Source organism: Silene latifolia, chromosome 9 (assembly GCF_048544455.1).
Source record: "Silene latifolia isolate original U9 population chromosome 9, ASM4854445v1, whole genome shotgun sequence".
NCBI classification, from domain to species: domain Eukaryota; kingdom Viridiplantae; phylum Streptophyta; class Magnoliopsida; order Caryophyllales; family Caryophyllaceae; genus Silene; species Silene latifolia.
This window is the reverse complement of record NC_133534.1, coordinates 14,267,215-14,282,560: the sequence shown is the minus strand read 5'-3', so window position 1 is coordinate 14,282,560 and position 15,346 is coordinate 14,267,215. Positions and strand designations below refer to the sequence as shown.

Sequence of the window (15,346 nt, the reverse complement as noted above, 5' to 3'; positions counted from 1 at the left end):
TCAGAAATCTCAGATTTCCTGCTGATACATACCGCCCTTCTTGTTTTTCTTTTTAATATTATAGGGACGGGTTTATATGGGTGTTTATGATTGAGATGCAGTAAGCGGAGATGCTGGAATTGCATCCCCTGCATCAATACAAAAGTATAGTTTATGACAAAGTTTTAACTGTACTTTGTTTTCGGTTTTCTGTCAGCTTGTAAGGTGTTTCTGATATATGAACTAAATGTCCTGAATATTAAGGGATTCATATTACTGATATTTCAGTGTCAATTGTGAAAATTTCGTTACATATTATTAGATTTACTGAAATAAAATGACCATAGATCAGTAAGTTCATACTATTAAATAAGACCGTTGTATATATAACAAACGACTCGATACAGACTCAACTGCCCTTACAAGAGGCTACTAATTACTTCCCACATAAAGCCTTGTTAACCCTAGAAGGTCTAAAATTAAGAGCACCAAGCCCATAAATACAGACATTTTGTTCACTAGACTTAAAGTAAACAACATCAGATGTAGTGTTTAAACCAGGCACATTGCATTTACCAGATGATGGGGCTGTCCTTAACAAAGTGGCCCTACAAAGTGAGACAACAGCTCTTTCCTTGGAACAATCTATACCATCTACTCCTGTTATCACCATCTGATACATTCCTAATTTATTGGTTCTTCTGTTCACTGATAATGTTATTTCTTCTGTTGTTCTTTCTGCTGTTGCCCTTAACTTGCACTCTACTTTTACTTCAGCTCCTGATAAAAAAAAAAAAAAAAAAAAAAAAAAAAAAAAAAGCGTACGTAAACTTATATTGTTAGTTTTTATAATAGTACAGACTCAGGGGTGTCTAAGACCCCGTGCAACCACAGGCGCAGGAACCCGGCCTCCGGCTTTGGACACCGAATTTATAAGCTTTATCGATGAAATTTAATACAAACATCGAAGCATAGTACACTTGTACGTTCATATTTGGGGCCTTATTTTTTATGGTGCACCGGGCTTCCATTTGTTTCAAGACGCCCCTAAGTACAGTCTTCCCTAATGTCGTTATTTCTGGTTATGAAAGTGTGATGTATATGAAGTGTACTGTACAAATGTTACCTGGAATGAAGTAGCTGTGAGTTGAGAATGTGTTATTAGAGCAAATGTCACAGTAAACAGAGCCAACGACCCTGATCTGAGATCCAACAGGCTCGGCCCTGCTTTGGGAAAGCGAGAAATGGAGGAATGGGAGGAGAAGAAAGACGACGATGAGCTTCTCCATGGGAGCACAAAGCACTATTACTGAGCGCACAGATAATAGAGAATAGAGACGGTAAACAACCCTTTTTACTTGGATGAATTAGGTATTTATCTGTCTTCCTTTTGCAGAAATGTGGGGGTGTTTTTATAGGTGAAAAATTAAGGTAATCATGGGAAAGTAGGAGTTCAGCAGGAGTTATTACAGCCCCATACTTGCAACGAGTCTTTCATGGTGGTAGTAGTAGTAGTAGTCATTATTGCTGTTATGAATTCAAGCACAGCAAACTGTATGTGATCACCAATCAATGCTTTCATGCTATTGGAATTACCCTTTTTTCTAGTGGAATATGTGGGAGCGGGGGCGATAAGACTCCTAAATGAGACGTGATCGACGTGAGGAGGCAAGCCCAGAGACTCGAGCTGGTCACGAGCCCCCGGAGAGCTATCCTCGTGAATAATGGGATTGGAGGGGTTCAGACCTGTATAAGGTTTTTTTTTTTTTTTTTACGGCTGCCAAAAAAAAAAAAAAAAAAAAAAGTTCAACGAAGTCTATAGCACCAAATGGACCATATAACCTAACCTACCTAAGCCTACTGTCAGTTGGTCATAGCTTGCCACAATCGGCCTTGGAAGAATCTATCAGAGTCTTCGGAGACAAATCATCTCCTAAGCACACAACTCGGTCACAAGGCCGTTGTGCTGTTGTCCAAGAGAATCAAGATTCATTAATACAGTAGTCTCTTCGGCCATGGCCGTGGATGTCTTATACATCATGTAATTCCAAAAATTCAATGTTTGCACAAGGAGAGTACAAAGATAACATACACAAACCAAAATAGGAAAAGACCGGAAAGGGAAAAAAAAAAGATAAGGCTGTATTTAAGAGAGAACCCAATGAGCAGAAGTTTCTTCCTCCAAACTATACATTGCAGCTGAATAATAATAATGATACACAGAAGGGATCACAAAAACTCGACAATGACAAATGAGATATAAAATACATGATGGACGATTCCTAGCAAATCAGGATAGTACGAGTCTTGTCAACCTTGATTAATTTCTAATAAAGGCAATGCAATCATTGTTTCAGTGACGTGTAAACGATGCACCAGGTAGAAGAAATGGCAGAGGAAACCCTTACAATATTGAACATGAACATATGCAGCTTTTTTCAGACTCGTCAAGCTTCTTTTCTGCACGAAAGGAACAGAAACCGTTAGCAGCAAAATAAAAAGAGATAAATCCTAACATGACTACTGACTAGAAAGAAGTCAAATAAAATTATACTGGGGATAGATTCCACACAGAATGTCTACATAACGAATAAGATACAATTGGAACAATACCTAAGATAGAGGAGTAGTGCATAATGGAGAAATTATTCTGGTTGGAATGTAAAATTTGCATATGTAGGCCCCGGTGATAATCAAAAGGAGATGGCCGATGGGGGAGGATCAAGGAGTGGGACTCAATGAAAGATAAAGAGTGAATGAAGGGGTGCATTTTTTTGAAAATAAGGTAGAGGAAGAATGAGTGACACGGAATGGTGTCTGAGTGTTGAATATTGTGGCTGTTTGCAACTTGAGTTATAGAGTGTGGTGGCAGTAAAAGGGAAAAGTGGCCAAAGGGGGCGGAGAACGGTGATGGCCGCGAAAGGAATAGGATAAAATAGTGAAGGGGTAAGTGTGAGAAGACAGGAGTAGCATTTTGGGAAAATTACGGGAGAAATTAGTACTAGGGAGGGCCGTAACTAGCTTCCTGGTATTCACAATTCACAAAAGTTAGCAGTATGTGTTTCGTGATACTACTCTTAATCAGTGTAACTCTTGTCTGTGTCTTAATCAGTGTAACCTTTTCCAAAATTGCTGTGGTTTGAATCTTTTTATACAAGAGCTGACACCAAGTCACCAATACGCCACCAATACTACATAGTGCAGATCACATAATATAAGGCTGGGCTAAGTTTTTAAGTGCTACGAGAGCAATTGATTTTGACATTTTTACATCCAACTTTTTAACACCAGTACAAACCGCAGAATCGTTTCTTGTTCAAAATGCCAGTTACAGAACAAGGTGAAAAAAACAAGAAGTTAAAATCAAGGTTATTCACAAGCAAAAAATACCGCAAGTGGCTCAAAAACACGACCAAAAAAAAAAAAAACCATCAGCTAAATTACAGAACGACGTCTACTATTGGATTTAGATGTCCATGAAGACAAAGGCTAAGATATTGGAGATTGAAGTATATGAGAGGGGAAACAAACACAGCAATGTTGTTGAAAAGGAAGCAAAAAGTGTCGTCTTTGAAAATCTAGTTTCTAGTAAATCATAGACCTCTTTCCTATGAAACTCGTTATTGCTTCATTTGCAGTTTCTACGGCGAAATCTTCTACATTAGCAACTTACAGGCAGGCTTGTCTGGAAAATTACAGGAGGGAAAAAGAGAGAAAGGGGGGATGGGTGGTTAATTTGGCTTGCACGAGGGAAAATTGATTCCTTCTTTTCCATTTCCCTCCAACCCAACATAATATCCAAACAAGGGATTTCGTTTCCCCCTTTCCCTTCAAAATCCATCATCCAAACACGGGCTAACTCTCTTGTAATGTCTAACTCCTTTAACTTTTTAACTGACGGTACTGAATGTCCACAATCAGCAAATTTGGATAACACTATCTTATAATTTCCTATTAGCTACGCTCAATCCCTCCTCGATTAGACAACGGATTAAGTGCCTCTCCCATTTTGATCTGAGATAAAGGTTAAGGATTCCACCAAAAGATTTTAAAATGAAGTTTAATTACGGAATGATACTACTTTGAGCTTATTCTTTTGCCTAAAGAAGCTTCTTGATTATTAATATCCCATAGCCTTTTTTATTAAAGGCAAAGGTTAAAGATTCCAGGAAAGATCGTAGAAAAAAGTTTTATCAAGGATACTATATCATTTCACTCTTTCTAAAGAAGCTTCTTGATCATTAATTTCCCATACTCCAACTATGTAGGATCTTAAGGAAGAATCACACTATTCCGGAACAGCTTTTCGATTCTCCATAAATTACAAGAATTTCATGCAGTCAAGATACAAGGGTGGCCACATAAGAGGAATTCAAGTGTAATAAGCAGCACTCAACCACAAGGGTAAAAAGCATCAATGAACAAAACCCAAATTATGGACGAAAAAAATCCTTGCTTTCGCAGGTGATAAGCAAATACAATACCTTTTGTTGATTTTGCTACGGAAGGCTGAACGACAACGTGCATGGTGATTACCCCTTTTTGAAGCTCGCCAAAAGGCATTCTACATTGCCCAACAGTCTTGCTATTCTCCAATATTTTTCCAGCACTTACGATCTTTATATCATTAACCCCCTTCGGTGCTATCTTTTTATCTGCACAAACCAGATATATGAAAACATAAGAAGCTTGACAACTACATAATGCCACAGCAGGAGAAACATACACGAGTTTGGCTAAAACGCTCAATTTTCCATCAGAACTAATTCCAGCCTTATGACTGATGTAGGCTTAGTTTACATTTACAATGGCGCCAAAGACTCACCATTCATCTGTTTTAGATTGTCATGGGATGCAGCATACAGCAAAGCAATTAACTAAACTGATTTGAATATTTTTTTTTTTATTCTGAAGCAACGGTCATCATACGTATAATTCTCAACACCAATCTTCAATTCAGGGCTTCAGGCCTGCGAAAAAGAGCATTCCTATGTTGTATTCACAAGGTAAGGATGTGTTCATCCGACTCCTCCCCCCACCACAACCATATGCAGGAACCCTCGAAGCTGTTTATACTCACCTAGAGGTTTTACAATAAAAAACCGCCTTACACAAGTTTTTGTGCTCGCCTAGTAACTCGCCTTAAACCAGGCAAGTAAACAAAGACACAAAACCTTCCACAGATCCCACTTCAACCTCATTTAATGATTATATTGACAAAATCAACATAAGAAGCTAGGCAACTACATAATGCCACAGCAGGAGAAACATACACGAATTTGGCTAAAACGCTCAATTTTCCATCAGAACTAATTCCAGCCTTATGACTGATGTACACTTAGTTTACATTTACAATGGCGCCAAAGACTCACCATTCATTTGTTTAAATTGTGATGGGATACAGCAAAACAATTTACTAAACTGATTTGAACTTCTTTTTATTCTGTAACAACGGTCATTCGTACAATTCTCAACACCAATCTTCATTCGGGTCTGCCAAAAAGAGCATCCCTATGTTATTAACTTCATTCGGGTCTGCCAAGTCCACAACCATATGCAGGAGCCCTTGAAGCTGTTTAAACTAGCCTAGCGGTTTTACAATAAAAACCGTCTTACACAAGTTTTTGTGCTGGCCTAGTAACTCGCCTTAAACCAGGCAAGTAAACAAAGACACAAAACCTTCCACAGATCCCACTTCAACCTCATTTAATGATTATATTGACACAATCAAGCTCTTCTAAACAACCCAAATAGCCAATTACTACTATCCTCTATTCCTCTAATAAAACCCGAAAAAGGAAACACTTCCCTATCACATAAAACAATCAAAATCAACTAAATTAAAGCATGCCCAAAAAAACAAACTTCATTCAATCATCATCTAATATACAAAAACAACAAAAAATGATTTGGGGTCGGCGGACATGAATCATCATCTGAAACCGTCATAGGCAATTAAATAAAAACAAATTAAAATTAATAAAAGGATAAACCTTTAGGCCACTCAGCTAGAATTCTGTCCTTAAGAATGGCAACGGTGGAAGCGGGTGGATATAAAAACGGGCCAATATCCGACCCATCATATAATCTGAATTTCAACTCAACCAATTCTTCGTCTTCCGGCATTTGTGGAAGGTTTTTAACCCAAAAATTGAAACCCAAAAAACCAAAAAGAAACAAAAGAAAGGCTTAAAATTGAAACAAGATTCTTCCTCAACTTCCTAACCAACAACCAATAAACATCACCAAATGTGTTACCAACAACTTTACTTGAGAAAAAACAAAGATTAAAATAAAATAAAAAATAATGAAAAAAGAAGAGTAATTAATCAAAAGGGTAGTTTGATTAGATTAAGCAAGTGGAAGAATAAGTCAAGAATTAAGGGAATATAATGACAAATGCAAAGGGGACTTGGTAATTTGGTAGTATTAATTTGAGAAAAATTGGTGAAAAGGAAGGGTGGAAATTGTCTTTTTGTTTGTTTGGTGGGTTAATTAAAATGGGTGAATTAGGGTGATTAGTGATTAGATTAGGGATTAGTAAAGGGGAAAAGGGTATGAATGTTAAAATTAAGAACCCTAAAAGAAAGTGATTTGATTTGAGGTAGGAAGGGTCAATATTGGAGACTGTCTGAATAATCCTCAAAGAGGGAGGGCCATTTCCGTTTGTGACCAGTTATTTTCGAATTTTTTGGCGTTTTAAGGCTATTTGAGTATTTGACCAAGTAACTTGGAGTTTTTGTTTGTGTCAAATTAATTGTGATTAATGGACCAGTCGTAGTTTTTATTTTGTATCGTGATTTTAAGTGATGCAGCTACTTAATGTAGTGTTTTTACCAATTTTCATCAAGAAAAAAGATGTACGGGTAATGCTGCTCATCTTCTGTAAGAAGGTAAAGTCACTGGTTGAAGTAGTGACTTACCTTTATCTATCATAATAGACAAAAAAACATGAGCAACTTTCATCTACTCGACAATCGACATACCCCTAAAAAATCTCAAATCAAACCCTAACCCTAACTTTTCATAAATTAAAAAAAAAAAAAAAAAAATCACCCAAATATCAACTGTCATTATCAACAACCTCATTCCATCCTAAATTCTCTACGGGTGCTAATTATGCTATTTTTAGTTATCTTCGTTGATTAAATTGAATTGATTTTGTGCTTCGCTTATTAGTATGAGAGGTTGATAAAACTAAATTTCAGCTTAATATAAAAATAAAATTCCCAAGTATGAGATGTTACAAAGTACACCTAGTCTTGCTTGTGACGGGCTAATCCTGTCACAAGCTTGTAACCTCTCACAAAGAGGGAGACCTGGGGACAAGGTGGGGCACCCCCCATGTGCTTCCCACTCACCTCTCAATGGACATTTTGTGAGAGGAAACGGTATCCGTCACAACTCACAAGCTTGTGACGGATATCGCACGTCTTCAATGAGATTTTGTGTACAAAGTATTATCGTTGAGTAATGTTCGTAGTTTAATTTGAAGGTAATGTGAGTAAGTGTGTGTCAATCGAAAGTCATCTCGATAGATTTGTTCATTGAGTTGACACCTTTTGAACAACCGTTTGAAATAAGACAAACCCATTTACAACCTACTAATTTCTCATTCACAAATATGCTTAATGAAGTTTAGGATTTCAATTGGTTATGTGTCTTTGTCAACTAATAACATCGACGAAGCGTTACCATCTTTGTATTATTCTGGAGATTAGATTGAAAAGGAGAATGCAATATTGTTGTTTATTAAGGTCCATACCATAGATGTTGAATATATAAATAACTGGCATAAATCAAGTGAGATTCCTAAAAGTGGTTGCGAGTTTAGTGTTGGGCAGGAATTTACGAACAAAGAGATATTGCGACAGGTTGTCACATCATACAATATCCAAAGGAATTAAGTTTTTAAAACCACATAAGCAACATCTCACATTGTGACCTATAACTGTGAAAGAAAACCTACCTATTGCTTGTAGTTGGTATTTAGGTGCTAGCCAAAAAAAATTTAGTCCCTGATGTCTTCACTACTTTGTCATACAAAGGGTCTCACAAAACGTCTTGTGTTTTTCACTAACCGTCGTTAGATCACCCAAATTTAAAGAGAGATTTTATTAGCAATGTCAGTAAATAAGCCTCTCGTTAAGGAAGTTTGAGCAATAAAAGTGGCTATATCATATATGTGTTAAGACCGCGCATGACAAAAGAATTCAACTTAACCATCTTTTATTGGTAAACATGAAATGCAAAACAAACAACGTTGGCAAATTAGTATGATGATTGGGATGGAGGGGTCTTATGCTTATCTTTCTCGTTACTAAGAAGCTTTAAAAGAGGCAAATTCGGACACCGTTGTCCATTTATCAATAAGGCCACTAATAAATCCAACATTGACCAACTTGATAAAGTTTTTTAGGCACTTGGACCCTCGATCTTTATGTAAAAAAATGACGGGCACGAAGAAAATTCTCTATATGTAAAAAATGAAAATTGCCCTCAACCAAAAAAAAGCAATGAAGTATTTTGATTTACCGTGTCAATTTGACAACCCCAAAAATTTGTGAAAGACGGACTCTAATTAAGTTATTAAGAGAACATTTATTTGTATCTTTTATGTTCTTTTCTAAATATTTTATCGTTCGTGACTCAAAGTGACTCTTTTATTTCTGTAAGACTCGTCAAATACGATTAAACAAGAACCTTTTCTTTATTTATTTGTCCTTTAATTGTTGGAGTCTCTTTTAATTTGCATGCGTTGACTAGTGACTGACCCGACGTCGCATATGAGAAATGTGATCTTTATTACCCAACCTTTATTGGACAAAAAGTACCATTCTTCCCCATACCCAAATCAACCTTCTTTTAGATAAATTATTTGTTCCATTATTGTACTATATGCTCTCAATAAACTATGTTCGTACTTCCTACTCCTTAATCTACTACGTAGTATAATTTCCATTTGACTACTTTTGAAAACTTTATAATATACGAGTATTATATAAATATTGGCAAATTCTTATTTTAGATTGACTATTTTCATTTAAAATTAAGACGAACTAAATATCATCATTTTACGATAAAATGTAAATATTCCTTGATAAAATGTTACCGTCACTTTTTTTTTTTTGTTAAAAACTAACAATATTACTTATAACATTTTATCATTAAATGGTTACTTTATACTATTAAAAAATATTGACATTTTCTGGTCTTAACAAGACCGTATAAAAGGAGACTTACTCATAAATATTATTTTCTTGACGATTTCTTTACATTTACCTTTAGCCTAAGTTACACTTTGCTACGATTTTTATAAGTTTTGGTTTAATCTTTAGAAAATAAAAAGTTAGTTACTCAGAATTTTTCACATGTATGATACGAGTAAGTAAAAGCTCAAATTAACACACTTAATTTAATTTATGAGAATAATTATCACAAACAATGCTCACAAACTAAGGGAGGATTGTTGGATGAACTAGTAATTTGAGGAATATGTTTTACTATGCTAATATATGGCTAAATCCTCTACATATGCTCGCCTATCTACTACTCCCTCCGTTCCAGTGATATGTTTACACTTACTATATTTCCCCCAGTAAGTGAATTCATAAAATAAAGTAAGTGTAAACTATCACTGGAACAGATGGAATATGTCATAAGGTGCAAGAAATTTGAATTCGCAACTTAGTTACTCCATCCGTTTAAGTGAATTCATAACATTTGAATAATACTCGCATATAATTAACAAATGATATGAATCCAGTAAACGAGAGGAAGCAAAATTAATTTGGTTAGTCATCCAAAATACTCCCTCTGTCCCGGTCATTTGTTGTCCTTTTCCATTTTGGGGTGTGTCAGTCATTTGTTGTCCTTTCTATTTTAAGAATGGATTTGATGAGTAATTTGATCATTCCCACTCAATTTATTCCACTTGTCATTTAGTAATTGACCCTCTACCTTTTCCTTGGTCTTTAAAACCAAAGGACAACAAATGACCGGGACAGTGGGAGTACAACCTTAAGAAAAGAGAGCTTAAAATTACTAAACGGACCAAAAGGCCATAAAACACAAATGACAAGCTTACACGAAAGTCGAAATTACACAAACCCTATTTAACACACCACACCAACACTAAACTCCACTTCCCCTACACAAACTTTAATTTTCGACAAAAACTTATACGACAATTTTACACGTGAGAACAACCCATTATCCAAATACTTATTTCTAAAATAAAGTATTCAGGTGTATCTCACATATAAGACCGTCTCATAAAAAACCTACTACTGCACCTTCCGTTGGTTAGTACCATAATTTTAACTTATCCCTCATAATAAAAGGTAAAGAGATAAAATACAAAACTCCTAATAAGATTCAGGTTTAATTATCTAAAGCCAAAGGGCACCGGCTTGCTTAAGGAGGGGAACAAGGGAGCCATTAATGTGAGCCCCCATAAGGCGGTCCATGGCACCGATAAGCTTACCACCAATGAAGACGACAGGAGCGGGGTTAGGTGTGGAGAGGAGCACCATAAGAGCCTTCTCCATGTCTTCACCCCATGGATCTTCGTCTAGCTCGTGGACCGTCGGATTAACTCCCATGCTGCATAATAGACGTTGGATGGCATGACACATGCAACAACTACTCTTGCTGAATATTACTACTGCATTTTCTGATGCCACCCTCTCTATTCTCTCTAGTATTTGATATTGCATCTTTTTTTTTTTGGATTATTTTGTGTAATTAAATAAACACGTTTTTTTTTTAAAGTTTGGAAGAAGGGAAAATGTAGAAAAAAAAGAGGGTTTAGAAGTGGAAACTTATGTTTTGGGAATGAGTGGTAGTGAGTATATATAGAAATATGGCGAGTTAAGTAAACTTTAAGGACCCAAGTTATATACATATCTAGCTATAAGGACCTAAGATTACAAAAGCGAGCTTCAAGGACCTCTTGGCTTCTTCCGTTAACTTTCCATCCAAGTTCCTGAAAGAAGTTGTGTTTGCATGTTATTATGGAATGAAGTACAATATTTTACCAATTGTTTATAGAAAATACAGTTTATACTTGGTAATCACTTCTTTCTCTTCGCGGCACATGCACTAATATAATTTATTTATTTGCCACAATACTACGTCATTAACGACATGAAGAAAAAATAGCTCCGCTCGAATAATCCGACCAAAAAATGCATAACACGAATATAATCAGAATTCGAATTAACCCAAGTTAATTTGGGCTAAACTCGCCATGTAGTGTGCTAATTTTGAAATGACCCGAATATACCCTCAAAATGGTCAAAAGAGACTCCAACATAATCCGAACTGATTAATTTTAAGTCATGCGTAGTACGGAATACTTTTTTTTTTATAAATTAAAATAAGGATTAATTATCGTCAAACACTCAGACTCAAACACTCCATTATAAATACTTTTTCCGTCCCGGTCAATTATTTATCTATTCCTTTTTTGGGCGTTTCAGTCAATTGTTTACCCTTTTATTTTAGGAATGTCTTGAATGGGTAACTTGATCCTCACCGCAGACTTTGGTACATTTGTCATCCAATAATTGGTTCAGCTCTCTTTTCTTGATCTTTGTGCAAAGCCAAAAGGTAAACAAATGACGGACACGAAGGGAGTAAGTAATTTTGCAATTTTTTATTCGTATTAGTTAGCCAAATTATTTCTTCATTAGTCCCGCACATTTGTTTAACTTGTTTAACTCTTTATTCTCATGAGGGGTACTTTAATAAAGCTTAACAAATAATTTTGTTAATAAATCAAATATTGGCCAACAAAATTAAACAAATTCATGGATTACGTATCTTAACCTTACACAAGAAGTTCGTAGTTTGTACCGTTCACCTAAATACTCCGCCACATGATCTCTATACCATTCTTCGAAAAAATGCAATTAGAGTCGCGTTAGCTAGATTGTCAAACGATAGTTTTTTATTATTTGGATTTTCCTACCTTAAAAAAAAAAAACGTTAAAAGTACGTGAAACAATTTATGAAGTAACTAACTTGTTATTTAAATGGATTAAGTTATTGTATTGATGAATCCATTTTACATAATAATAATTGTATATAAGGCCACATTCGATGAAAAATAACCATAACCAAAATACTCATTTTTAACAATCCGTCTCAGACGAATAGTGACCCTCACAAATCCGTCTATAGCTATTATCCATTTCCACCACTTACACTACCCAATTTCATTTTTGAGAGAGACACTATCCGTCTATAACTATAAACGGATAGTATCCGTCTATAATAAAAATTTGTCAATATTTAATGACATGGTCTAACTTTAGCTTTCATTTTTTTCTCTCATATTACATAGAGGCTATAGGGGAAAAAGTTAACAGAATTGTTAAACGTCGTCAAACACAGGTCGTTGTAGTTAGGCCTTCAAATGATGAGGTCCTTATAACTACATATGTGAATTGTTTGGGTCCTTAATGTATACTTTACTCGAAATATGGCCATTGGCTAGGGTTCATATTTTAATGATTTTGCATGTCCTATACTCCTATGGAATCACGTACTAATTTGTTATCCTTGTATTTATGATTAGAAAAATAAATTAAAATCACTTATTGTTTGAGAAAATAAAACACAAAAGCCCCTTGACACAATGGTTTCGATCTTTTGTTTAATATATATACTTACATTTTAACAAAAAATTTTTTTACAAGGTGTCCTTTGGTTGTCATATGGGAATTAATTTCCCCATGATTTTACAAAACACGTGAATTGAGCAATTTAAGTGAATTTCCTAAAACACGTTTGGTTGGGATCTGGGAGTGGAATTGACACGGGATTTTCTAATTACCTAGGGGCTAACTAATCAAATCCCCTACTACTAAGAGAATAAAAATTCTCTTAGTTTTCCCTCCAAAAGGCATCTAGCTAAATAAGGTAATAAGTAAAAAAAAATCGTTACATTATTATCTTTTCAATTAATATATTCTTATAATTAAATTCTAATCTTCTAATTAAAATTCATATTTATGACTTTTTCATTAAAATCCATAATTTAATATGCAATCATCTCCATTCCATAGATATTATTCTTCATCAATTACACTCTAACATTGCAAACTTCTTCTTATGCAGTCTTTAACATAATTATTGTCATCATTAACACCCTAAAATTACGTAAATATGTTTCTTATATTATCTTTCATCAATTACATTCTAAATGTTATAAGGTTTATACGCGTTTTAATTAGATTTTACATTTTTACATCACTTAATTGTAATTTAATGTCATAAGTTAGTTTCATGCAATGATATAGCATTATTGAGTTAATTTTTTATAGTAAAGTAAAAATGGTTTAAGGCAAAAATAACTTAACTTAAAGTGTCTTTTGATGGTAATAAATTTTCATTTACTACCTTTTACTAAGATTATATTAGTATATTATAACATTAAAGATACCGTTAATTTATGCAATTAATTTAATGAGAATGTATCTTTATAAAAAAAACTAAAAAAATACCGTGCTGTAGCACGGGATCTACACTAGTTCCTCCATTATGAAGAGTTAACAATTCATGGAAAAAAGAAAAACTCATGATTTGGAGTAACCAAACATCTCCCATTTTTTTCAAATCATAAAATTTTCCAATTTACTCATTTTTAAAATGGCTACCAAACAAGGCCTGACCTATTAGCTTGTTGAGTCATATCGAAATAATATAACCACTAGCTCCCTATATATAATCATAACTTTCAGCAAAATAATGTTATCATAACATTAACTCTAAAACGATTTAAGATTATTGTCAAAAATGAAAGTTGGTCTAAAAGACAATCTTTCAGCCAATTTTTTTGTCATGTATTAAAAGTAATAAAATGAGAATGTCTAATATAAAATGGTTACAAAAATACTCACATACTTATAAGATGAAATTTGTACGCTCGTTATGAAAGCGTGTACCAAATAAACGAGTAATTTAGAGCTACGATCAATAATAAAAAAAAGTTATAAAAAATAGATCTGACAAAATAAAACCAAATCCGAAAAACCGATCCAAAATATATGAATTCATTCATAACCGATCAAATATAAATATACGATCCATAAAAACTAAGTGTAACAAAATTTAAAACCAACTCAAATGAAAAGAAAAATTAATCTAAGCACTTCGTATTATGGATGATTATAGAGAGATTATAGAATGAAACTAGCTAGCTACACCGAATGGAGTTAATTAAGCTGAATGCCTGAATGCCAAAATTAAAGTAAATTGAATTAAATACAGCTGAATTTATAAAGAAGGTACATCATCGAAGTGTTTTTCACAGAACAAGTCTTCAAGCAATAAAAAATTTATTTTTTTCCCCTTAAGTTCCTTATTGTTGGAGGCGTTAATTGTTGTTGCATTGTTTATTATTTCCGCCTGACTCACGTCGCTCCACCTCCGGCTACTTTGTTTTCTTGGAAGACAACTTGGTCTCTTAGTCTTTCAAACGTCAAACTAATTATGCCAGAAATTGAATATATATAGAGGTGTAGTTAACGCAGGTTCTGAGACTATCTAGTTGATTGCGCAACTTGGTCCTTGAACTTCACATTCATATCACACATGCTACTCTGGTATATGGCGATACTATTTAGGCGGTTACCTATCTGAAAACCTGTCTAACACCAGCACACTAAGCATGTTGAGTTTGACATTCATCTCGTTCCTGAAGAAGTTCAACTTGAAACAATATGTATACTTCAAGTCCTTGCTGCTGAATACCAATATGTTGATATATTTACTAAGGGAGTGTTTAGGTATTTTTTACCGAATTGATTGATTAGGGTCAATGCAGTCTTACTCGTTGGTTGATCGTATGATTGTTCGTATGTTGATAAGTAAATAGAGAAATAAAATACGTAATGTAAATTGACACGTAAGATTTTGTGACGCGGAAAATCCAATGTGGGAACAACCGCGGGAGGGACGGTACCCTGCCAAATATTGCACTATACTTGAATAGGAGGATGATTACAATTGAAACGTAAAGCTAATCCTGCTAGCGCGAGGCGTCAGGCCTGCAAGATCTTGGACGGATGTATATTTGGGTATAAGAATATGCTAGTGTCTTGACGTGAGTATGTGTGTGAATGCGTTGTTGAATGTCCTTCTTGATTTGCTTCCTTGGCTATTTATAGGGTGAGAACCCTAGATATGTCCTACTTTGATTATGGAAAGGGAATATAATTTCCATAAGAACTCTTTCCAAACTCGGCCGCCTTTCCCAATTCTCCCTGATCTCCCTAAATTCTCCTTAACTTCTCCCTAATTTGTCTTTCCTTAATCCGGACGTCTCCCCTGATGTGCCCGTGGTCTTCTTTCAGCCCGT

At 34.8% G+C, this 15,346-nt stretch overlaps 2 protein-coding genes and 1 long non-coding RNA gene across 3 annotated transcripts; all 3 read right to left on the bottom strand.

Annotated features, from left to right (window-relative positions):
• Positions 1 to 276: 276 nt before the first annotated feature.
• Positions 277 to 1,583, bottom strand: LOC141599165 (uncharacterized). The gene is made up of 2 exons (XM_074419090.1): positions 1,106 to 1,583; positions 277 to 759 (listed from the first exon to the last, which is right to left on the bottom strand). The coding sequence occupies exons 1-2, from the start codon at positions 1,266 to 1,268 to the stop codon at positions 416 to 418; spliced, it is 507 nt and encodes a 168-aa protein (XP_074275191.1). The 5' UTR covers positions 1,269 to 1,583; the 3' UTR covers positions 277 to 415.
• A 404-nt stretch (positions 1,584 to 1,987) lies between these two features.
• On the bottom strand, positions 1,988 to 6,666 carry LOC141599163 (membrane-anchored ubiquitin-fold protein 3-like). The gene is made up of 3 exons (XM_074419089.1): positions 5,973 to 6,666; positions 4,464 to 4,634; positions 1,988 to 2,439 (listed from the first exon to the last, which is right to left on the bottom strand). Exons 1-3 carry the CDS (start codon positions 6,103 to 6,105, stop codon positions 2,384 to 2,386), a joined length of 360 nt encoding a protein of 119 aa, XP_074275190.1. The 5' UTR covers positions 6,106 to 6,666; the 3' UTR covers positions 1,988 to 2,383.
• Positions 2,701 to 4,455, bottom strand: LOC141599164 (uncharacterized). Its single transcript, XR_012523741.1, has 2 exons — positions 4,183 to 4,455; positions 2,701 to 3,993 (listed from the first exon to the last, which is right to left on the bottom strand). It is a non-coding gene; the product is annotated as an uncharacterized LOC141599164 (long non-coding RNA).
• Positions 6,667 to 15,346: the final 8,680 nt, after the last annotated feature.